Source organism: Oryx dammah, unplaced genomic scaffold (genome assembly GCF_014754425.2).
Source record: "Oryx dammah isolate SB20612 unplaced genomic scaffold, SCBI_Odam_1.1 HiC_scaffold_21, whole genome shotgun sequence".
NCBI lineage: Eukaryota > Metazoa > Chordata > Mammalia > Artiodactyla > Bovidae > Oryx > Oryx dammah.
Window position 1 is genome coordinate 77,028,908 of NW_024070205.1, and position 9,797 is coordinate 77,038,704.

General features: G+C 49.7%; 1 protein-coding gene across 2 annotated transcripts in view; it reads left to right on the forward strand.

Annotated features, from left to right (window-relative positions):
- The first annotated feature begins 789 nt into the window (after positions 1 to 789).
- GOLT1A (golgi transport 1A) overlaps positions 790 to 9,797 on the forward strand; it is an 11,754-nt gene continuing 2,746 nt past the window's right edge. The window contains exons 1-2 of one of the 2 annotated variants that reach the window (XM_040263053.1): positions 790 to 919; positions 8,701 to 8,792. In XM_040263053.1, coding sequence (XP_040118987.1) covers positions 895 to 919; positions 8,701 to 8,792 — 117 coding nt within the window. In that variant the 5' untranslated portion in view covers positions 790 to 894. The remainder of the gene's footprint in view (positions 920 to 8,700; positions 8,793 to 9,797) is intronic. The other variant, XM_040263054.1, reaches the window with a different exon arrangement.

Consider the following 9,797-nt stretch of genomic DNA (forward strand, 5'->3'; position numbering starts at 1 on the left):
TGTGGGCTATCTTTTTTGGTAGGTTCCAACTTGAATTTGCATTGCTGCTGCTGCTGCTGCTAAGTCGCTTCAGTCGTGTCTGACTCTGTGCGACCCCATAGACGGCAGCCCACCAGGCTCCCCCGTCCCTGGGATTCTCCAGGCAAGAACATTGGAGTGGGTTGCCATTTCCTCCTCCAATGCATGAAAGTGAAAAGTGAAAGTGAAGTTGCTCAGTCATGTCTGACTTAGCGACCCCACGGACTGCAGCCCACCAGGCTCCTCCGTCCATGGGATTTTCCTGGCAAGAGTACTGGAGTGGGGTGCCATTGCCTTCTCATTAGCATCCCTTAATACTGGCTGGAGGTACTACAGTAATACTGCTTTTGACTTCACTCCTGAGTCCATACTGCATTTATTAATGAATTTAATCAACAAATGAATCTATTAATAGTACTTTCCCAAAGAGAAACAGATCCCAACTCTTCCCACACCGTCCACCAAACTATGTAAGGAACCCAGGTACTGCTACTCTCAGTTCTTCCCTAAACAGTCCAAGATTTGCCAAAGAGACGGAAACTGCAGAACTCAGCCTCAGGGGATGGCTTGGGGGGAATTACATAAGTTAGATGGGTGTGGACTTCCCATTTAACTCATCCAGTAGGGAGCAGTGCCTGCCAGGAGAAACCAGGATACTGTGACTTTAAGCAGCCCTGTATGTGAGTGTATGTGGGTGAGTGTGTGTGTATGTGTGCGTGTAGGTGTGTGTATGTGTTGGGGAGTTAATGATTTCCCAGAGGCTCATTTCACAACTTACCAAGGGTCAGCTTCCCTTGAGCATGTCCAGGTTTGGTCCCCAGGGCTCCTTGCCCCTGGCCAGCTTCCTCCTGGAGCGTCCCCCAGGCAGCCCTCGACATGATCTCCATCACCGAATGGCAGAGTGAGTGCTGGGGGCTGGGCCCATGCTGCTGAGGGGGCTGGGCTGGGGCGGGGGGAGGTGCGGCCCCTCCCAGCCCGGCCAGCCCTGGGGAACCTGCAAGGTGACCTCTGGAGCCGATGGCTGGCTGGGAGCTGCCACGTTGGCCTCCTCCAGGCCACAGGGCTGGGGCCAGCTGGGATCCCTGCCGTCTGGTGGGGGGGCGGGGGGAGCTGCTCAGGGCTCCCAGGAGGCCAGAGGCTGCTGCCTGGAGGAACCAGCAGGCTCACCACTTTAATCCCATCCCCATTCAGGATTCTGAAACTGGGGGCACTGCAAGAGTGGACCTAGAAGCCCTCTGCCTATTCAGGCTCTTTCACCCACAAACTATTAAAGTCTCCTGTAGTCTGGCACCTTCTTATCAGAAACTAAACTCAAATCCTCTCCCTAAATCACCCGGTCTTCACTCTTAAATGTCTTTCCCATTTCTTCCCGAGAGAGGGCAGGGAAGTAGTCCCCAGGGCCAGGAAAGGTGGTGAGAACTGTGGCTCTATGAGTTTTGCTTGGGTGAGTTACTTAAAGCCAGTGTCTCATTTGTGAACTAGAGATAGTATCCATTCATTCACTGTCTCCTCTATGTGCCAAGCACTGTGTTGGGCACAGCATATGCACCCATGAATGAAACATAGATTCTCTGCTTATATGCCAGGATGAGGAAGCAGGTAACTAGCAGGTGAAGAGGTCAGTATGTAGTATGTCGGGTGGTGATACATCCTCTGGACAAAAATAAAACAGGGTAAAGAGGCTTGCAAGTGACGAGTAGGAGGGGTTACTGCCTTGTACAGAATGGTCACTAAACTACCCAGGGAAAGTGCTTTTTACAGAGGTGCATGGGAATTGAGTGGGCAAAGCCATGTAGCTGTCTGGAGGGAGAAATCTTCTTGGGAGAGGGGACCACCAGTGCCAAAGCCCTGAGGCATTACATAGGAACACAAGGCAGCTAGAGTGGGTGAAGCACAGTGAGGGCAGGAGGCTGGTCAGGAGGTCACGCAGCAGCCAGGCTGCGTAAGGAGTCCGGCTTTATCTGCAGAAGATGGGAAGCCGTTAGAAGATTTTGTGCAGAGGAGTGATCTGCTTATGTTTTTAGAAGATCACTCGGAGTACTGGGTTGAGACTAGACAGACTGGAGGGACAGCAACAGAGAGACCGGTTAAGAGGCAGGAGATGGTGACAGGAAGATGTTCTGAGGTGAGAGATGGTGGGGAGACCAGGGTGGTAGCACCAAAGTGGTGGGAAATACTGCTAGACGTGCGCTGAGCAAACTGCCAAAAGGGTTTGCTGGTGGATTGGATGTGGGGTATGAGAGAAAGAACTCAGGACTGCCTCCAATATTTACAGCCTGAGCAATTAGAAGGGTTGAGAAGGAAAGCAGCAGTTGGGTTTTAGAGACGTGGAGTCTGGAATGGAGAGAAATTTGGGAACTGCCAGCATACAGATAGTATTTAAAACCATGAGATTGTCTGGCGCAGAGTTTCTCAGCCTCCCCACTACTGACATTTGTGGGCAGGGTAGTTCTTGGCAAGGCAGGAGACCCTGGTTCAATTCCTGGGTTGGGACGTTCCACTGGAGAAGAAATAGGCTACCCACTTGAGTATTCTTCCCTTGTGGTTCAGCTGGTTAAGAACCTGGCTGCAATGCAGGAGACCTGGGCTCAATTCCTGGGTTAGGAAGATCCCCCGAAGAAGGGGAAGGCTACCCACTCCAGCATTCTGGCCTGGAGAACTCCATGGACTAGTCCGTGGGGGTCAAAAAGAGGCAGACGTGACTTTCAGTTCTTTGTTTTAGGGGGGTCTTGAAGGAAATGGCAACCCACTCCAGTATTCTTGCCTGGAGAATCCCATGGACGGAGGAGCTTGGTGGGCTACAGTCCACGGGTGGCAAAGAGTCGGACGCGACTGAGCGACTTTTCTTCTCTTTTCCTTCCTATTATGGGATTTTAGCAGCATCCCTGGCCTCTTCCCACTAGATGGCAGTAGCACACCTCACTACCCACGGTGACCATCAGCCTGTCTATACAGCCCCAGATGTTCCCTGGGGAACAGAATCACCAACCACCATCCATCAGCCCTGCCCCCACCGGCCAAGTTGAGAAACACTGACCTGGCGGAAAAATAGAGAAAAGGGCTGAGGCCTGAGCCCGGGGACAAGCCTACATTTTATTAAACCAAAATGTGCTAAGTTCTAAGAAGAATGTGCTCAGTCAGTCCTGCGAGAGAGAAAAAGGAGGCAACCAAGTTAAGTCAAGAGTGGAGAGAGGACCAGACTTCCCTGAGAAGCTGACATTTGCGTTGAGACCTGAAGGCGGAGTGTGTGTCGGCCAGACAACAAGTGGGAAGAAACCGAGTGTACAGAGGCCCTGAGGCAGGAAGGCCCATCCTGGAAACAAGGGTGTGCTCGGAGTGTGGCAGGCAAGGATCATACTCCTGCCTGCCCTATTCCAGGAGATGCAGTCAGACAAGCAAGCCGAGGCCCCACGACGGGCCTGAGAGCCAAGGCATGGCCGGGAGGACTCTTTCCTTCTAAGCCCACAGGGAGCCAGGACGGACTGTCCGCTGCGCTGATACAAGTAGACAGCATGTTTTCCAAGACCCCAGACAACTGTATGGAGAAGGGATAACGGGGGGCAGGAACGCAGCAGGAGACTAACCGGGGAATGTCGCAGAGTGCAGGAAAGAGGAAACGGTGGTTTAGAATTAAGTCCTAAGTGCGGAGAGGAACGGACAGCTTTCAAGATACACTTGGGAGGAAGGAGCAATAACACTCACCTGTGGATCGAATGGGAAGGGGGTGGCGGAGCCGTGAGGCCACTGGGCTTCTGCCTTGAGCTGCTGGGTGGATGGTGATAACATTTTATTCATTTGGGGAAAACTGAGCTAAGTGCAGCTTTAAGGAAGGAAACCAATAGCTCAGTTTGGACCTGTTGAGTTCAAGATGTCGTGAAGAGAGAAAAACGTGCAGATATGCCAAGTAGGCAGTTGGATAGGAGTTTGGAAGCTCAAAGAAGCCACGAGCTAGAGACATAAATATCGACATTGTCAGCACACAGGAGATACTTAGAGAAGTGGGAGGCCCATGTGCAACTAGAATGAGAAGAGGAATGAGCTGGAGCTGAAGCCCTGAGTAGTTCAGACCCCGAGAAGGAGAGAGAGAAGCGGGAGCTGGCAAAGAAGCCTGGGAGGAGCGGCCAGAATAGCAGGAAGAAATCGAGAATATGGTGTCACGGAGCCCACTAGAGGATGCTGCAAGAAGGCGGTGGCCAGCTGCTGACAGAGGAGGCCCGACCCCTATCCTTTGCATCTGGGATGTTGGGAGGCCCGGGCCAGAGCAGTTCCTGCAGAGGGGATGGGAGCAGGAGTGGGCTGGACAGGGCGTTAAAGTCACTTCTCTAGAGTTGGTTCACACCCTGGTTCTGCTGGCTGCGTACCCGTGGGCACAGGTCAACACCAATCATGTTTCAGTTTTGTCTGCGAAATGGGGGGAAAGCATACCTACCGCACAGGCAGTTACGAAGACGAGATGAGTTAAAACACACGAAGTGCTTAGACCGCCTGGCACCATGCGCTCACCAGCATTAACAATGACTACTATTAGTCAGCACTGTTAATTCTGTAAAGACAAACAGGCTCTTTCATTTCCCCTTTCCCTCCTTCCTCAACAATTCAGTCCTAAAGCCGTACTGCGGAAGGGGCCCAGTGCCCAGGGCGGGCGTCAGAGTGCTCCCCAGGTTGGAGGGTTCACGTTGGGTGGGGTTCAGCTGGCCAGGAGGAGGGGGGCGTCTGGCAGGGTCATGGTGGGAGCTGGAGAGTCACTTTACGTGGAGGGTCCTGCAGACTCCGACTTGAAGAAACGTCCTTAGTAGCGGTCAAACGGGAATCGTGCGTCACCGACAGTGGCAGGAGGAGAAGACGGCAACACCTCTTGCTGATATTTCTGCATAATCCGAATACAGCCATGCGGAGACATCAGACAAACCCAAACAGAGGGACTGCTACTGGATGACCGGCGGATCTTCCAAGTGTCAAGGTCCCGTCAAGGAGAGACTGCAGAACTGAAGAGACATGGCAAGCTCATGCCACATGTGACCTTGAACTGGACCTTTTCGCTGTGAATATTACAGAGACAACTGATGAAACACGAACGGGGCTGAGCGCTGGATGGTAGTCATGCATCAGCGTTAATCTCCTGACCTCTAATAAGAGGTTTTTTATAGCAGTCATAAAAACTTAAGATATTTTTGTCATTCAGATGGTAGTCTTCCTCCACAATATCCTGGCCCATGTAAAATATAATCACAACAAGGTAGAAATACTTCTTGATCCTCAATTTACTGTCTCTTCACGCATGCATGCTCAGCCACTTCAGTCATGTCCAACTCTTTGCAAACCCACGGACCGTAGCCTGCCAGGCCCCTCTCTCCACGGGATTTTCCTGGCAAGAGTATTGGAGTGTGTTGTCATGCCGTCCTCCAGGGGATCTTTCTGATCCAAGATCAAACCCACTCTCCTCTGTCTCCTGCATTGCAGGCTGATTCTTTACTGCTGACCCCTTACTGGGGAAGCCCTTATTGTCTCTGAGGGTAGAAAAATCATGCAACATGGAAAGAACACAACCTTCATAATGACCAAGGAGGTTGTATTCTGCCCAGTGTCTTGGGCTGTAAGAGATTTAATTCGGGCAGGCATTCTAGAAGGTAGAAATAGGAAGCTTGAATAGATTACAGAGGTTTGTTAGAAACAGGAGGAATTGCTCTTCGTTGCAGATGGATTCTGGTGGTAAGGCAATATGTTGAGAAGAATGACGCTGTGCTGATTCCTAACAAATCCAGTTCTGCCAAAAGGGAGAACTAATTAGGCTGGCTTTTTTTTTTTTTTTTTAAATATGAGTTGAATGAGGTTTCAGTACAAATCTCATTTCTGTATTTTTAATGACTCTTTTTAAGGAAAGCGTACAAATCTCATTTCTGTATTTTTAATTACTGGAACTGGTGCTAATTCTCCTCTTAAGATCTGTATGATAACAAGTTGTTGTTTTTTGTTTAGTCACTAAGTCATATCCGACTCTTTGTGACCCCATGGACTGTAGCCCACCAGGCTCCTCTGTCCATGGGATTTCCAGGCAAGAATACTGGAGTGGGTTGTTATTTCCTTCTCCAGGGGATCTTCCCAACCCAGGGATCAAACCTGTGTCTCCTGCATTTCAAGCAGATTCTTTACCCAGTGAGCCACGGGCACAGATTAGGAAAGATTAATTACCTGAAAGACAGTTGTGTTTCATTCTCTTTCAATTGTAAATATAATTAAGCCAGTAAGCCTTGTCCTCATAATTCTGTTTTTGTTTTGTTTTCTTAGTTCTGTCTCTTAACAACCAAACTTTTAGCAACTTTTTACAGCCCTCTGTGGAGACGTGGCAGGTTCACTCCCTGGGTTGGGAAGATCCCCTGGAGTAGAAACGACAACCCACTACTGTATTCTTGTCTGGAAAACCCCAAGTACAGAGGAGTCTGGTGAGCTACAGTCCATGGGGTCACAAAGAGTTGGACATGACTGACTGATGTGCACACACATAGAAACATGACAATTATACCAATTTCATAGAGATGTCAGTTAACAAGTCCAGTAAAAATCTTCTCGTTAAAATTTACCTATGTGTTTTCTTTTTAAAAATTAAGCTATTTTTAATAAAGCTATACAAGTTGTAGTTGAAAAAGACACTCTAGCTCTTTCTCTATTCATCATAACAAATGATTTTCATATTCAACAAAAAGAAAATAAGGCATTTTAGCTATATTAAGTAAATAAAGTGAGTTGCAAAACAATATAAACAATAAAATATAAACTTTAAGTTGTACCTCATCAGTAATTTTTTTAAAAGGAAGCAACATAATTCCATTTACCATAGCATCAAAAAGAATAAAATCCTTAGGAATAAACTTAACTAAAGAGACAAAAGTCTTGTACCCCGAAAACTAAAAAATGTTGCTAAAAGAAATTTTAAAAGATGCTAATATGTAGTAAGACCCATATTTGTGGATTGGCAGACAATGTTGTTGTTAAGCTGTCAATACTACCCAGAGCAGTCTACAGATTCAATGCAATAATCTATCAAAAAATCCCAATGACATTTTTTGCAGAAATAGAAAAATTCATTCTTAAATGCACATGGAATCTCAAGGAATCTTGAATAGCCAAAGCAGTCTTGAAAAAGAAGAATGAAGTTGGAGGTTTCAAACTTCTTGATTTCAAAACTTATTACAAAGCTACAGTAATCAAAGCAGTGAGACTGGTACGAAGACAGAGAGAGCAATGGAATGTAAGAGAGAGCCCAGAAATAAGCCTCGGCATATATGGGTGCATGGTGTTCAATAAGGGCACCCAGACCATTCAGTGGGGGAAAGGACAGTCTTTTCAATAAATGATGTTGGGAAAACTGGATATTCACAGGCAAAAGAGTGAAGCTGGACCCTTACCTTACACCACATATAAAAATTAAGTTCATTTTAGCTCTAAGAAAGATCTAAAACAGTTCTTAGAAGAAAACATAAGAGAAAAGCTTCACGATGCTCGATTTGGCAATTATTTCTTGGACGTGATACCAAAAGCTCAGGCAACTACAGAGAAAATAGAAACACTGGACTATATAAAAATTTAAAACTCCTGTGCATCAAAGGATACAAGAGAGTGAAAAGGCAACCTACAGAATAGGAGAAAATATTTTCAGATCATATATCCGATAAGGGGTTACTATCCAAAATATACAAAGTACTTCTATAACTGAACAACAAAAAATCCAAACCACCTGTTTTAAAAATGAGCAAAGGCCTTAAACAGACACGTCTCCAAAACAGATATACAAATGACCGACAAGCGCATGAGATTCTCAACATTAGTTATCATCAGGGAAAGGCAAACCACAGCCTCAGTGAGATGCCACTTCACACCCTTTAGGATGAATGCTACCAGAAACAAAACAAAGCAAAAACAGAAAGGAACAAGTGTTGGTGAGGATGTAGAGAAGTTGGAATCCCTTGCCCATCACTACTAGGAACGTAAAATGGTGTAACTTCTGTGGGAAACAGTATGGGGCAATCACTTTGCTGGCTGCGGTATAAACTCCAGGTGATGAGCACATTTCTGGTCCATGACTTCTCTTTCCCTATCAAGTGTGAAGGGTCATCACTGGAAGGCTGGGGACCAGAGCAGTTTAGAGAAGAAAGGAGAGGCTGCGAGAATTGTCAGGACAAGCCTCCTGAGAAATAGGGCAGGCCAGCTGGGCAGGTCTGAGATCCTCTGGGGCTGGGGCTGTGTCTTTGGTGGTACTCCTTGGCCTGGGGGTGAGTTGGCATCAAGTGGCTCCCAACTACAAGAGAACAGGGACAGAGCAGGCAATGGGTTATGTTCAGCCAGAGTCACAACCCTGATAATGATCTAGCAGAGAAGTCTTAAAGATCCTGAAGACAAGAGGAAACTGCAAACAGAAGCAGCGAGGGCAGCACTAGCTTCCTGTGGTGAGGGCAGGGTGTGGGCAGGGCCCAACAGCAGTTTCCAGGGGCTAAACGGAGGCTTGTGCCCACCTCTCCTTCCTTCCCCTCCTTCCGGGAGAGCATGGAAGCCAAGATTCCTGGGTGGCAACAGAGCCACCCCGCCTCCCACCCCCAGAGGGCGCCTGTCCAGGGGCGATGAGGGCAGCTGCAGCATCCCCGCTTGCTCCCCAAACCCACCCCACCACCACTTCCTTGCCCATTGCAGAGATTGGCGTGGGCACCACTGGCTTCGGCATCTTCTTCATCCTCTTTGGAATGCTCCTGTACTTTGATTCGGTGCTGCTGGCCTTCGGAAATGTGAGTCTTCCAGCCCTGTGAACCTGCGTGAGGTCTCCACTGCCGGGAGGGTCAGCCCCGAGTTTACTCAGATCGGGTCCAGCCAGGCATTGTGTGCCACCTGCGTTGGGCAGGCAAGGGCTGGTGGCTGGGGATGGACAATAAGACTTCCTGGGCGCAGAGGACAGGACCTGGATTCTCATGCTAAGCTCCGGGGGAGGCCCTGGGTTGGGGGTGGGGGGCGAGAATTCAGATGAATCAGACACTGTCCCTCCCTTCAGAATCCCACCACCCAGGGAGGGCAACGTGGCATCAACGTACACGGCTGGGGAGGAAGGCAGGGGCAGTCGTAAAGTCACTGTAAGATAAATACATCTAATATGGAAAGAGGTGCTTGGGGGAAAGACAGCACGCACAGTGGGAGAAGGACGAGAAAGAATTTAGAGAAGAAAGAGTGTGGGGAGGATAAAGCACTTCCAGGCGGGCGGAACCGCTAGAGCAGAGGTATGAAGGGGGTAAGCACAGAACTTGCTGGAAGAGAGCCGAGAGCCCAGTCTGACAGGAGCCCAGGCGCCTGGCTGAGGGGGCGACAGGCCGCGGGGTGGAGGGCCGGGGCTCCGCCAGCTCCCCGGGACTCGGGTGTGGCTGCCCAGCCTACCCAGGCCTGGCTTTCAGCCTCTGAAATGGAGAGTCTTTTCCGCGTTACTCGGGAGGTGTGACGAGAAATGATAACAGCCGCGAGGAAGTGCTTGGGATGCAAGAAACCGGGCTGAGCTGGGTAACAAGCCAGAGGCCTCCAAAGGCCTCGGGTCCCCTGCCTCTGGGCCCTTCTGCCCCTCACCAGCCCCAGTGACTCGGGGCTCCCGCTGGCTCGCCGGCCCTCGCCGACAGCCGGCCTCGGAAGAAGGAGCAGGTCCCGCCCCGCATCCGGTGCGACTCCGCGCCTGGCCTCGGACTCTGCGCGGGACGGGGGCGCGCAGCCAGCGAGCTCGCTCTCACCCGCCGACCCCTCTGCCCCGCATCCGG